Genomic DNA, 16,163 nt, shown 5'->3' with positions numbered 1-16,163 from the left:
TATATACAGCACAAGAAGCATACTGCCTGAAATTATTTTACTCAATGTAGTGTAAACGAGGTATCAGCTTAGTTAGGATCAACGAGAAAAATAATAATCAGTTTTGTTTTGTCATGTCAAAATTTGTCAAGTGTATTCGAAGAGGCGACAAATTAAATTAAAATAGAAATTGTTTTTATTCAAAATACATATTCAATTTAAAGTTTTGTAAGAAATAATAAAATTCTAGTATTAAGGGGTAGCAAGAAAACATCCTTTTTGTTGTAAGGCAAAATGATGATTATGATATAAACGAGATGAATTCCAAACCAACAATTTACCATGAAAAACAAGTTAAAGAACTATGCGCTTTGCATGCGCTTAACAATTTATTCCAGGTGAGTTCATGGTGTCATTATCGTGCGCTGTATTGTCAATTATGGCTGTGAACAACATTTGGAAAATACATATGCTTGTAATGGAAAAAGGTTATTCTGACCAAAACTTTGTATTACAAGCATTTTAATAATTTTCTGAAATTTATATTGCAGACACGTGGAACATTCTCAAAATCGGAGCTGGATACAATATGTAGTCGGTTATCACCAAATGTATGGTTTAACCCACACAGATCCATGTTAGGATTGGGCAACTATGACATCAATGTTATCATGGCTGCATTACAGAAGAAAGGCTGTGAAGCTGTGTGGTTTGATAAGAGGAAGTGAGTTAATGATAATTATGTAAAATAATGAAATTCTATACTTTTTTGATACATTATATTAATTAACTATCTGTACTATTTATGAATAGATTCGAATTTGTAGGTAACAATAAGTAGTTTATTGTATGCTCAGTTTATAATGTATTTACATAAACTGATAAATTTGTATGATAATGTATTTTATGTAGACTACTTTTGCCCTTATTAGATATACAAATATTATTATAAATTATTTATTACAAATTATTTATTATAAATTATTACTTTAATACACAATACAATTCCATATTGAAGTGATTTTCATGATTGGTTTGTATTATTTTTTTTATTTTTAATTAATTTTTTTTTGTGTAGAGACCCAGGTTGCTTGGATCTATCAAACATCTGTGGTTTTATCCTGAATGTGCCATCGGACTACAAGTTGGGATTTGTGATGCTGCCACTGCGTCGCAGACACTGGATCACCATTCGCCAGATACAAGGCAATTTCTACAACCTTGATTCAAAATTGGATGCCCCACAGTTAATAGGAAGGGTAATATTTTTTTTTTTACTATTGACGGATTCTGCAATTGCTTGTCAGCTGCTTCAATAGAAAGTCAGTTAACAGAGGCGGGTCTATGATAATTGCAAGAAATAATATTAAAGTAAAGGAACGTGCTGACATTGTTAGACTTTCTATTGAGTGTTGTATAGAATTATCTTGTATAGAACTAGAAAATTATATCCTTATATGTGTGTACAGGCCTCCTAATAGTGATTACAATGTTTTTGAAGGGGTGATGGAGGATATTTTAAAAAAAGTATTTAATAGTATTAAAAAAATTATTGTATGTGGAGATTTTAACGTTGATATTCTTTGTAACACACCCACATGTACAAAAATTATTAGTTTATTTCAGTCATTTGATTTATGTCATGTCTTTCATGAACCCACTCGTGTAACTGCCACGTCTGCTACTTGTCTTGACAATGTTTTTTGTAACTGCGAGTATACAGAAAAATTCATAATAAATAAACTTCCTTCAGATCACTGTGGTCAAGTTGTTAAGTTTAGCAGTCAAATCAATAAAGTCAACAATAATAAAAAATCAAAAAGACAAATAAACGTTTACAATATTAATAAATACAAAAGCGCGATTAAAAATAAATTGGATTTGCTGTTACAATCTAGTAATAATCCTGATTATCTTTACACCAAGCTAATTAATTATTTTATCCGGAGAATATGAACAATTTTTCAAGAAAAAAGAAGTTCATGTTAAATCTAAATTCACGGAATGGGCAACAGTAGGAATACTTAAAAGTAGAAATATTTTGTTTGATTTATACGATCAAAAAAAAATCGATTTGATGACAAATTCACCACTTATGTAAAAAATTATTCTAAAATTTTTAAAAAAGTTTGTATTATGGCTAAGTCTAATTATTTTAATAAACAAATTAAGCAGTCTTCTGACAAAATTAAAACCATCTGGAGCATTATAAATAAAGAAACTGGAAGATCTAAATTAGCCTGTAATCAATTTACATTAAATTATGATAATAAATTAATAACAACAACAAAAGATGTAGTTAATATTTTTGAAGATTTTTTTGCTAATATTCCGATTGATATTACATCTTCTCTGGACTCATCTCAATCTCGAGCAAAAAAATTACTAGAGACTAATATCGGTTGTTGTTCTTTAAGATTTAAATTTTCACATGTTAGCCCCTTTCATATCATAAAAATATTCAAACAGCTAAATTTAAAAAATACGGAAGACCTTTGGGGCATGTCTGTAAAAGTAGTTAGTTCTTTCATAGATATTGTTGCTCCATATCTAGCCACTATTTTTAATAAATGTATTGATAATGGCGTTTTTCCACATTTAATGAAATTTAGCAAATTAATCCCACTATTTAAATCAGGAGATAAATTTGAGCCAGGGAACTATAGACCTATATCTATTTTGCCAGTTCTAAGTAAGGTGTTTGAAAAGATAATGTTAAATCAAATGTTACATCACTTCAGGGTTAACGGACTGCTTCACAGTCAGCAATATGGTTTCACCGCCGGCAAGTCTACCACTGACGCAGGTGTTGCGCTAATGACACATATTTTCGAATCTTGGGAGAGGTCACAGGATGCACTCGGAGTTTTTTGTGACCTATCAAAGGCATTTGATTGTGTGGATCATAAAACGCTTTTGTACAAGCTCGAACATTATGGTATAAGAGATAATGATCTAAAATTAATGAGAACTTATTTAGAGGATAGGGTTCAAACTGTAGATATTGACGGTGTAAAATCTAAGGGAGCTAATATTAAGATGGGCGTTCCACAAGGGTCAATCTTAGGCCCCTTTCTCTTTTTAATCTACATAAATGACCTTCCCTTTATGGTAGAGAAAATTGCAGATATAGTGCTGTTTGCGGATGATACTTCGTTAGTGTTTAAAATTGGACGTCAAAGTAATCAATTAGACGATGTAAATTGTGCTATGTCTGCAATATTAAATTGGTTTACATGTAATAACCTATTATTAAATTCCAGCAAAACAAAGTGTATAAAATTTACACTTCCTAATGTAAGACTAATAAATACACAGTTATTGCTTAATGACGAAATAGTAAATTTTGTTAATGATACAGTTTTTTTAGGTATAACAGTGGACTCGAAATTACAATGGGGGCCCCATATTTCAAAATTGGCCAGTAGACTCAGTTCTGCTGCATATGCAATTAGAAGAATTAGGCAATTAACAGACGTGGCGACGGCTAAACTTGTATATTTTAGTTATTTCCATAGCATAATGTCTTATGGCATACTGCTGTGGGGTAAAGCAGCCGATATAAATACTATATTTGTTTTACAAAAGAGAACCATACGTTCTATTTATGGTATGGGTTCAAGAGAGTCATTACGTCAGTGCTTTAAAGACTCAAATATCCTCACAGTTACTTCACAATACATTTATGAAAATATTATGTATACACGGAAGAACTTAGCGAGTTTTAAAAAACTCAAAGACTGTACAAGTAGAAACTTACGCAATATAAATAAGCTTATTTTACCTAAATGCCGTCTGCACAAAATCAGTAATTCATTCTATGGTAATTGCATAAGATTTTATAATAAACTGCCGGAATCTGCATTAAATCTGACAGAGAGGCAATTCAAATCTTATATTAAACAATTTTTATGTAAGAAAGCCTATTACAGGATAGACGAATTCATAGATGACAACATATCAAGTAAATAATTAGTTTATTAGCATACAACGTTATAATTTTATTTTCTCATTGCTTTCTTGATTTAATTGATTAATTTTAGAAATATGAAAGCGTAGCGGTTTTTTGTATTAATTGCCGCATGCATTCTTATGTAAAATGTGAATACTATAACTATCAGATGGCAATTGTGAGTAGCTTTGACGTGGTCTAGTGTTTTGAGTAGTCATGCTCACTAAAATGTCCAGACTTGTGGCGGCGTGGTGGGCCGGGTCATTGGGCTCCCTAAAATATGGTCGAGCGCAGTGATGGCTGGCTCATCCGTCATACTCGTGAACGGGTGCTGCTTGTAGGGACTGGTCTGCTCTAATCACTATGACTGATTTCCTCTTATTAATTGTTTAACCAGTTGGTTATGTATTCAATTTTTTTTTTTTTTTTTGAGTATTTAATTGAATTAGTGCTAATTGGTGGTTTGTATTCACACAATTAAACTTAAAAATGTAAAATAATAATAAAATTATTTAAAAGAGCATCACGCAAGTTTCTTGCTCGTTCTTCTTGTGATGAGACAGCTTTCCGAACGAGCGGTAAATTAAAAAAAAATTTAATGACTTTTCAAAAGTGCTTCAATGTAAGTTTATTTGAATAAATGATTTCTATTCTATTCTATTCTATTCTATTCTTGCAATTTCATTTATAATGGTCACATAAATTACAATTGCAGAGCAGTTTCCTCCTGTGTTCATTTAGGCTATGAAATGATATTACTGCCTGGATTTTCCTCAGAGATTAAAGTACAGGGCTCTTCAAAAAGGTTGTATTAAGGTTTCTTCAGGATCGGCAAAGCACACATGAAAGCCCTAGTGTTCCAGGAGCTCTAGTGTTTTATGTTTGTTTGCTATTTTTATATTTGACATAAAAACAGATAAGTAAATTTTGTACATTACACCATACTCAAAAGTTAACCTATTTATGATACAACATATTAAAATGTGTGATGAGAAATATTTATTTAATGAAATCTGAATTTTGAAAGATATTGAAGATTTTTTGGTTTTATGTCATGTTTCAAAAAAAATTTTTTTTTGGCATTTTATTGCTAATTATAATCTTAAATATGATGGTGTTTAAGCTTTTTTTAATTATTGTTAGTTTACTTAAAGCTATAGTCAAAGTAGAAATATTTTATGTGTTTTGTTATCTTTGCTCTCTGACCAATATTTAATAAAATATATTAATAATAAAAATGTTACCAGAATAAACAGTATTTGTAGTATAAACACTCATTATTTTTTCTTATCCTTTTCAGAGCAGTGATTTAATAGCATACTTGAAAGAACAATTAGACAGTAAAGAGAAAGAACTTTTTATTGTGGTGAGCAAGGAAGTGGAGGAGAAACAGCTATGGATGCATCAGTATGCACTGCAGAACAATATCCAGCATACACAAAACTCATGTATGGATCAACTGCAATTGAATCACTGTGACAGTCCTGTGGACAGCTTATCCTCCTTATCGGCATATGACTACCGGAATAGAGATGCAGAGTGCCTCAAATTGACTGAAGTCCGAAACTGTATAGTCTCAAGAGAAAACAATTTGTAAAAAGTGTGATTTTTATACATACTTGAAACTTTTCAGGCTGTTTGTGACCGCATAGCAATTTCAATGTGTTCACAGTAATCATTCATTGTATGTGTGTCGTGTGGTGGAAGTGTTTTTATAAACTCCCAATTTTTTGTATTGGTCTTCTCGCTAAGACAAACAGAATGAGCCGCAATAATTGCGCTTCTGTGTAAGTACTTAACAACTTTTGTAGATAATGATATGTTTTCAGTACAGCACTATTTTCTTTTACACTATTTTTTTTAATTAAATTATTTAAATGTTGTTGATTATTTAACGTGTTTTAATATTTTTTGTTAAGATTTATGATAAGTTTTACGGCCTATTGTTATTATGTTTAGAAAATATTTGCATTCGAATGTTCTAGAAGATGATCTGCATAATCTGTGAATGTCCTTACTTGTTACTACTTTAAACGCCAATGAAATTTCATAATGTAATAAATTATATTGAGCTAACATTACAATTACAATTAATGCATTTACATAATAGTGTAGATAATATGGTATTGTTGATGTTCCCAATACATAGTTACATTACAGGTTATATATAAAATAATGATTATTCTCGAGATTAAACATCTACTTGCATCACCAAAGTATTATAATATCTTCCTTATGTAAAACTGTGACAGTAGTACCTATTATCTAGAAGGTCGTTTAAAGTTTTAACTTCTCACTGTATACAAAGTATTTTACACTATAAATCTGCATAATGCCAAATGTTAAACCAAACAGTTCAAGTTAATAAGTCCCTACCATACCATTTAGCATAAACTGTGGAGCACATATAGTAACGGTAACTTGTTATGTTGTTTTATTAAAGCACAATACTTTTAGATGTTTACTACGATATACTGTTTTTTTTTTTTTTCTTATAAAATATTGTTAAGATTTTAGCCATCACAATATTATCATTCCGCGGATAAAACATTGTGATGATGATTGCCATCATAATTTATATATCATTTGACTTTTTCGAATGATACTCTATTGTTTTATCTGTATTACTGTAAATACAAACTATTTTTTCAAAAAATACAAAGTGTGATAAAGGACTATTGTTTTTTTTTACAACTACAAAATGTTTTTACAAAGTTTTATTAATTGGGTTTGCTGAGTGGTCGGAGATCTGTCTAATGTGTTTACAATTTTCAACCATTAAGGTACGATTTACCACAGACACTTTCTCCCCTAGGTTAAAACGGCCCTGAAGTCAGTGTGGATTCCTCCGACCCATCTACTAATTATGTTTCCAAACACCATGCATTACATTGCTAATTGCCTGTATTCCGTTTTAAAAGAAGAGGTATGCAAAGTCATTGTGACTACATCAATATTCTTGATCGTCACATTGTATAAAAAGCAAACGATTTGATCAATAGATGCATAACTAATTTATTGTATCCGAATATCTTTGTGTACAGTTGTTATTCTTGGATATGACGAGCCGGTCGGGGTCGAGTTTGTGCTCCAGCATAATCGCATAGATCTTTGCTCGCAACGCCGCCTCGATCTCGCGGTGACGGCCCAGTATCCATATGCGATCTGTAATCGTATACTGCATTAGCACAATGACTTCTTTATATCGTGCTATTAGTGTTTAAAAATCTACAGTTTTCAACTGAGAAGCGACTTAAATTTAGTTGATGCTGGGCCAGTTTAAGTGTGGGCAGTACCGGCCTTAGGGGGTGGCGAAATCCAAAAGGGGCACAAAAGTGTATAGGCAATTTAGGAACCCTAATACATAGATTACCGAACCGGTGGCCTGGTGCGGGCGACATCAATATGGATGATGATTTTTTCATCGTCAAGGGGCGTCGTGAAAAACTTGCCCAGGGGCGTCAGGTACATTAAGGCCGGTCCTGAGTGTAGGCTACACTGAAAACGTAGTTATCTATGGTGTTGGCCTTGTAGCAAAGAGGCGGACGGAAGACTGGAATTTTAACTGACAGTACCATGAGTCTTCCCTGGACGAGTGGGCTTCATGACAGATTTCTCTACGTAAAAAAGTATTGTTGTTAGTTTCCTATGTACATACTTCTTGTGTAAAGGAAATTGTTTTTAATAGAGATTAACCTCTGCTAGCAATATGCCTGCCAGATAGATTTGTACACCAGGATGGTTTACACAGGACACTACGTTCCTGGTGAATTCGTTACGATGGGCCAAATAAACTGACTTCTTCCTCACTTATCATCACCTAGCTAATAATATAACAATACCGCAGGCGTGGTTATCATTCCAGCACAACTGAAATACCTCTGGTGTTGCCAGTACTCATAGCTGGCGGTAATCACTTACCATCAGGTGAGCTGCACGCTCGTTTGCCTCTGTGTTATAAGAAAAAATGTTCACTGACCAGCATGTGCGATGCTGACACTGCTGCAAGACCATATAAGTGCGAATTGGTCGTAATCTGTGAAGAGCACGTTGTATTGCCCGGCGCCGGGCAACAGCCGCCCGATCACGTATGGCATGCGGTTGTTCACCTTGTACCGGAACACCGATGAGCCGTTGAAGCTGGGGATGCCGATGCCGTAGGTTGTTGATGGGTTACCTAACCTGAGGGTAAGATACAGTGTAGATGCAGTAAGTGTGTGTCCCGGCATAGAATGAGCCACCCCTTAATGTCCCGTGGATGTCGTAAGAGGCGACTAAGGGAGGGCGAGGGATGGGCAGCAGCGTCCCTCTTAAAACATCTCAAAAAGTCTAATGGGGAAGGCCTATGTCAAACAGTGGACAGTTAACGGCTGAAAGAATAACAATAAAGATACAGTAAGTACAATTAATTAATTGTTAGTAATGAGATCCAACAGACCCATTACTAGTAATATACCTTAACAGGTTGACCTCCACGCGGTTCTTCCTGGAATCTATTGTCGTTTAATTTTTAATTAACTTATTACGATAGGCCAACTAACCTGCTTTATCCTCACCTATCATCCGTCACTGGTGCCCCACCAGTGTATACCGATAGCGCGGGCGGGGTTACTATTTAATTAACATCCATAAAAAAAACATGTGTTGCCGTGGAGGAAGGGATCGGCCACATTACTAACAAATACCGACTCGCACGCGGTTCCACCTGGAAACGATGTGATTAATTCTTGTGGAATTAGTCAAGATGGTTAACTGACCTATTTTCATCCTCACCTATCATCTCTTGCTCATCTTGCCTCACCTCACCCAGCTTGTTCTCCCTACCTTATCAGTATACGCTACACTGATGGTTAAGCAGTTACCATTTTATTTTCACCTATTAAAAAAAGGAAATGCGTTGCCATTTGCGTAGTAATTTTACTGCTATCTCTCATCCTTCAAATCAAAACACAACTATGCTAACGTAACTTCTTCACGACAGATAGACGAGTGAAACAGGGGTACCCTTACATAAAAAGGACTTTTGTTGTCCTCTGTATGTATGGGTACCTAGATCTAAATACACATTAAAATTTACCATCTATTAACCGTGTTTATAGTGATGAACAGGTATCCTCTGTCGCCGAGCGTGACGTTCAGCTCCGTGCAACTGGCTGACAATTCCACTAGGTAGAAAGATCGCTCCACTTCATACCATATGCCCGTCATCTAAACAAGCAGATGCCGTTTAATTTCTTGGGACTTTCACACCGCGCTGGTAACGCGCGCTTCGAGGATGGAAAATTTAGAGTCATTTGGCGATTAATTCAGACAGATAAATTCAGGCCCAGATGTCTAGAGCCTAATTTTCCAATTTACTTTGAATTTTTAGGGCCATCCAGTATGTGTTTAATTTTGTTTAGGGATCAACCATTTTAAATTGGGGAGAAGGTATTGTTAATAATGGAGACTAAAAGCCCCATTACTAGCAATATACCCAACCAGGTCGACCTCTACGTGTCCCTCCTGGAAACCATCGCCATGAATTTCTAGTGTATTCATCACGATGAGCTAACTGACCTGTCTTTTTATCATCACCTATCTTCTTTCACTGATGCCCTGCCGTTGTATATCGTTAGCGCAGGCGGCTTTATCATTCCATCATCACCCATTGAAAAAAAAAACACTTCAAATTAGGTATTAGTACTATTGTCGATTAAAACAATATATTCCAATTAGTAGGTAAGTGTATTTTAAACACTGAAAACGATTTGAAGAACGTAACCAAGTTACTTTGTGTAAACGCGGTTCGGGGTTTATTTTTATTTATTTATTCTTTATTGAACACATAAAAAATGGTAGGTACAAAAGGCCAACGTAATGCTATATAGTGTTCGGGTTTGAGTTTCAATTAGGAAAAGAATTATTGTAATCATTAATTTCAACGAAACGTCGGCAATAAAGAAGCAGTTATGTAGGTACTATTTACCTGTAAAAGTATCTAGTGTATTTAGAAATATTCGTAATCGGCTGCCATTTTCTTATAACACTCAATATTATAGCTTAAGGACCAAACAATTGGTGTGGTTGTGTGATATTTGTAGTAAAAAGAATAACATTTTAGAAGTAACGCGCATGTTGGTACGTATTAGAACCTTCAGAGTCGCACCTATCTGTATCGGTAAACAGTAACTGTATCATCAGACAGACGGGTCGTATGACTTATTTGCTACCTACCTTTTTGATAGGTATATAAAATAATAGGTAATGAGGTATAATACGGTACTAACTAGTAGATGTATAATTATGTTCCACAAAAAGAATCGACTTAAATTGGAGGAAAACTAGTTATTTTAATTTAAAATTAAACTACTGAATCTATATTAATAAAATTAATATGATAAATGTATGTAATATCGAATGTTATGCAGAGCAATTATTGGAGTGCAAATTTTTTTTGATCTTTATTTATTTAGGGACTTTTGTCCTTTTAGGCACGTCAGTCCCATCGTAGCTTAATCAATTTTAGGACATCATTGGATATATTTTAACAAAATATAATCAAATTGAAAAGACACTACCAAATCAAATAATATGAATGAAAGGAATGTCGTGAATGTGAAAAGGAATGTGAAAAAAAAGAAAAAAAACTTAATAATCTATGGTCGGATGTAGGCCTTAAGGCAGGTAGATCTACATTAAAACCTACATTCAACCATATTATGATATTATATATATATATATATATATATATATATATATATATATATATATATATATATATATATATATATATATATATATATATATATATATACATGAAACGGAGTGCAAATTTAATGCTGTTTTATGTAATATTTATTTTATTAAAGTATTAATTTGTAATCTGTTGCCTTGCTATAAATAAATAAATAAATAAATAAATAATAAGATGATAAATAATCTGTAAGTATATTATTAAATAAAATTATTAATAAAAAAAATTACAAAATGGAATACAATTGACAGAGTTATGAGGTAACGAACATAAATAATACGACCGCATTGAGCCCCCTCTCTCTTTTTGAAGTCGATTGAAAATGTACAAGGTCGAAGGCCGTAAACGCTGTCAACGCGGGGCGACACAGTGTCTATGTGCGACACCTGCCTACATTCAACTTTAATATTTGGACCAGTTTCATGGGATGTTGAAAAAATACCTGAAAATACTTTTACTGTGGTAATTGTAGGTAAACAAAGATGGCGGCAATCAAGCACACGCCACGCCCGATGTTAGGTAAGCAGTAATCGCTAAGGCACATATCTTATTATAATAACATAGGCGTATTTCGTTAAATACGTTATAATGTCTTTATAATGTCGTTACATTATAAAGTTAATCATCCACATACAAAATTATTGCATTGCAGGGAGTCAGTGGATGCAGGTGGCTCAGGACCGTTCTTTATGGCAGTCTATGGGGAAGGCTTAAGTCCAGCAACAAATAATGGACAAATAATGGCTGAAATGATGATGATGATTTTTTTTTACCACACAGGGGGCAAACGAGCATGCGGCTCACCTGATGGTAAGTGACTACCGCCGCCCATGGTCACCCACAACACCAGCGGCATTGCAGGTGTGCTGCCGGCCTTTTAAAAAGGAATATACCTACTCTTTTCTTGAAGATTATGTTGTCCTATCGGTTCGGAAATACTGCTGCTGGAAGTTGATTCCAAAGAATGGTTGTGCGTGGACACTTACTTCCACGCAAAATGCAAAAAATGCTTCCTTGAAAAATGCACGGTGGAAGACCGCCACTCGTCTAGATGATTAGGATGAAACTTTAGTTTGTGACGGGTTGTACGGTGGTGGAAACCAGCAGCAGGTATCTTTTGCCAAGAAACCTTTTACACGAACCCCACGCTGTAGTTTTTCGGAGATGTCTAACAGTAATGATACTTTAACATCGAATAAATTAGATACGTGTCTGATTGTTTTTGGAAATATCTGGCAAGTCCTGTGACCGCTTTCTATTAATGTAGTTTTATTTATGTATTTATTGTAAATAATTTATTGCACTTTATTGTATCATTTAATTTCCTTCCTACTGCTACCAAAATTGCGTATATGTGTATATGTATGTATGTATATGTATTTGTATATGTGTTAGTATATATATATATATATATATATATATATATATATATATATGTATGTATGTGTGTAGGTGTATGTATATAAATATAATAATGAGCAGGGATAATATTTATATTATTATATTTATTACATCTTCTATATTTAGAACTAACAAAATTTTTCATCGTGCCTCCCACCAAATTGTTTATTATTACTCCTCTCCATCCAAAGGTTGCCTGGAAAAGATCGCTCTTAGCGATAAGGTCGCCCATTGTTTTCCCATTGTAATTATTTCTTGTATATTTATATTTATAATAAGTTTACTATTGTAATCTTTTGGAGGAAACAATAAAGAGTATCTACGAGTATCTATTATTTATAAAAATAATAAATAAATTAAATTTTAATGAGAGGCGATACAAGAGACGGCCTTATTGCCAAACAATCTCTTCTAGACAACCTTTGGATAGAGAACAATGAGAGAAAAAAGACTGAGGGTTGATGGTGCACTATTTTATAGATACTAATATACAAAAACATACAAATATTTAATAGAACACATAAAACAGGAGAGAACGATACAGGAAAATAGTACTAAACGGAGAGGTAATAAGACTTAACAGAGGTTTTGAAACTAGTGAGTGTTTAAACGCACCGAATAGAGTGTAGTTAAAATGTATAAATTAAAAATGCAATTTGAACAAAAAAATACTGTTACATAAAAGATTAGGCATATAAAAAGACAACGATGTTGTCTTGTAACAAGACATGTAGTAAGTTAAACGAACGTCATCTATGTAAATTGGTAAAACACGTAAATTGGTAAAGATTATTAGGCACGTTAGTAAAGCTATTGTATTGGGAAATGATGGCCGAGACCTTCATATTCAATAACAAGTGAATTTTTTTAGTATTTCCAAGTAAACAATAATGTAATGAATACGCAGTAGTGACACGTATTGTATAATTTAATTATGTACGCAGGTAATATGTATCATACGATGCTATGAAACATTCATTATAGACTTTAGAATCATTATTCCAGTAGATTTGGTTGAAATGTAAACAATTTTATAAATATCTATTTAGTTACTAAGCCAGGGTTTTTTTTATGCAAAGTAGTATGGCGAACAAGCTTACGGCCCATCTGATGGAAGGTGGCAATCGTCGCCTATAGACGTAAGTAGTACCATGGACATAACAGAGCATACTATTTCGTCCATGATACCCTATAAATTCACTGCCATATCGCACCCTTCAAACCGAAACATAGCAATGCAAACACAATTGTTTCACGGTAGAAATACAAATGGAACAGAGGTATCCAAGCAAATGACTTTTATACAAAGTCGTCTTCTTGTTTTTTAATATTAGAAGTAAGCTGTGAAAAGGTTTCGGCCGTACAAGGAAAATGCGTTCGTAAGTTACGGTAAAAACATATAACCAGGCGAGTCGTATGCTTATTTGTCGCCTCTGTGGTAAATATGCATACGGCTTACCTACCTACATAAATAAACACATATCTATCGTACATGTTTAAATCTAATATATACATATAGTATAGTTACAGTGATATCGAATATGATTATTTTTTTATTTATTTATTCATTAGTACAAATATGTGTACATGGCGGACTTAATACTAAAAGCATTCTCTCCCAGTCAACCATTGGGAAGTGTCAGAATACTCGAATGCGGTACTACTAATTATTGATATACATATACATACTAAAATTACATATATAAACGAATAAATATATATGAATAACAAATATACTTACACATATATGACATATAATATATTATACACGAAATTGAGAATAATATAAAGCACTTACTGCTCGAATAAAGTAAAAAAGTGAGCGTGAACGTTTTTTTTTAAAGACGGTTTAGACGGTAGTCTCTTAATGGCATCAGAAAGCGCGTTCCAGAGTCGTGAAGAATGTAGGAGAAAAGAGTTTGAAGCGTAACCAGTACGGTGAGAGGGGAAAGATAATTAGAGAGTATTGTTGGAACGAAGGTTACGATCGTGAGTTTCAAAAAGATACTGGAATTTACTGCTTAAGTAGTTAGGAGACTGGGGGTTTCGAAGAAGAGTGTGGAGGGTACAAAGAGTCATATATACTGAATACTTTTTCCCAGAAAATCGTGAAATCAAAAATAACAATAAAATTCGAGTCTCCATTCTAAGAAACTGGATACACAGTATAAAAGGTGCTAATAATATCAATTTTAACTTGTAAATATATTGGTCTCGTAAAGTTTGTTAGTAATTTCTAGAAATTAAGCAGATCAGGTGTAAAAGATGTGGTGTAATCTTATACACTTATCATCTGGTGGGCCGTATGCTTGTATGCCATCTCAGTGGTATAAAAAAATATATACCTGATGCCCATTGAAAACCAGCGTCGCGGTTTTGCTGTGTCGAGCCATGACTTCTTTTTATACCACTGTGGTGGAAACAAGCATACGGCCTACCTAATGGTAAGCGGTTACCGTAGCCTATGAACGCCTGCAATACCAATGCATGTTCGTAGCCGACACTGAAGAAACCTCTTTACCCCTTCTGAACCCCATGCAGTAGTCTCTTGGAAAAACCTCGACAGGGATGACATGCCGAAATGGGCCATACTTTGACCACGACACCAATAATAAAGAGATTAAGTGTATACTGCACTAAAAGAATTATTCTTAAATTGTTTTTTTTTGTGTACACACATATTATATATATATATATATATATTACACACATACATACATATATTGTTTATTTTATTATTGTATTTATACTATTATACATATATGAGTTATTGTGAGTTTGTCAGACCTGTATGGCGTTTTTTTTTGATGGGTGAAAATAGTATGGTAACCCCGCCTGCGCTAACGGGATACGCTGGCGGAGCACCAGTGAAGGGTGATAGATGAGAATGAAAACAGGCCAGTTAGCCCATCATGATGAATTTATCAGGAATTAACCATGATAGTTTCCAGGGGGAACCATGAGGAGGTCGACCTGGTTGAGTATATTGCTAGCAATGGGATTCTCAGTCTCCATTACTAACAATCCCTTTCCCCTTTGTATGGCGTATTAAAGTAATAAATGCCTATCAGATATAAAAGTTGAAAAATGTTTTAGTATGGCCATTATGACCCTTTCTCATACTTATATACATGCTTGCCGGTTACGGGTACTTTTAATTCTTATACTTACTCTTCTAATATCGAAGTTAGGGAACTGCGGGTAAACGGGACATTTCCCAAGTCCAGTACTTATCACATTTTTAAACAGCGTGCTTATTAATAAAAACCATATGGTGGACGCGCCGCTCACTGCAAATTTGCCCATTGCAATCTACATTAATATTATATACCGATATCTAAACAGGGGGTGGCCACACAGCCGCGGAGTACTGCACGTATTCGATATTGTTTTGTAAACATTTAGCATTATTCGAACAACACACGGGGCGGCCGGTCCGGTGCCCGTCCGCAATTAACACTAGCATGTTCGAATGCTATTCAATAAATTATTCATATATTGTATGTATTAGGCTATCGCCATACAATATATTGAAAATTTGACTTTCAGATTGTCATATGGGATTAGATAAAGCGTAATATAACATGTTCTTAATATAATAACTATTGGGGGGAAAAGAGATTGTTAGTAATGGAGACTAAGAATCTCATTGCTAGCAATATATCCAACCAGTTCGACCTCCTCGCAGTTCCCCCTGGAAACTATCATGATTAATTCCTGATGAATTCATCATGATGGGCTAACTGGCCTGTTTTTATCCTCATTGATCACCCTTCACTGGTGCCCCGCCAGCGTATCCCGTTAGCGCAGGCGGGGTTACCACTCCATTTTAATCCAATAAAAAAAAAATATCTATTAGTAATTATTTACTTATTATTTATTGATAAAAAAAAAATAGTCATTGATTATATAATTACTATAATTATCTTGTAAGTAAATCGTTTCAATTATTGTGTTATACATAATAAACGTAGTTGACGTAGCTGATGTTGTAGCTGTAATCACTTACCATCAGGTGAGCCGCATGTTTATTTATCCCTATAATAAAATATAAAAAAAAAACAAACAGATGCCATAGAGTCGAAATTATACCTC

General features: G+C 33.9%; 2 protein-coding genes across 2 annotated transcripts; one reads left to right on the top strand and one right to left on the bottom strand.

Moving 5' to 3' along the window:
* The first annotated feature begins 77 nt into the window (after nt 1-77).
* Nucleotides 78-6,606, top strand: LOC113510205 (josephin-2). Its single transcript, XM_026893655.3, has 4 exons — nt 78-377; nt 531-703; nt 1,058-1,238; nt 5,232-6,606. Exons 1-4 carry the CDS (start codon nt 297-299, stop codon nt 5,526-5,528), a joined length of 732 nt encoding a protein of 243 aa, XP_026749456.1. The 5' UTR covers nt 78-296; the 3' UTR covers nt 5,529-6,606.
* A 315-nt stretch (nt 6,607-6,921) lies between these two features.
* Nucleotides 6,922-15,536, bottom strand: LOC113510206 (apolipoprotein D-like). The gene is made up of 4 exons (XM_026893656.3): nt 15,240-15,536; nt 9,009-9,139; nt 7,911-8,113; nt 6,922-7,096 (listed from the first exon to the last, which is right to left on the bottom strand). Exons 1-4 carry the CDS (start codon nt 15,372-15,374, stop codon nt 6,942-6,944), a joined length of 624 nt encoding a protein of 207 aa, XP_026749457.2. The 5' UTR covers nt 15,375-15,536; the 3' UTR covers nt 6,922-6,941.
* Between the last annotated feature and the right edge of the window lie 627 nt (nt 15,537-16,163).

Source organism: Galleria mellonella, unplaced genomic scaffold (assembly GCF_026898425.1).
Source record: "Galleria mellonella isolate WM207_F2 unplaced genomic scaffold, CSIRO_AGI_GalMel_v1 utg103, whole genome shotgun sequence".
In the NCBI taxonomy this organism is placed as follows: domain Eukaryota; kingdom Metazoa; phylum Arthropoda; class Insecta; order Lepidoptera; family Pyralidae; genus Galleria; species Galleria mellonella.
Note: the sequence above shows the minus strand (reverse complement) of the source record. Positions and strands in the feature narration are given on the sequence as shown.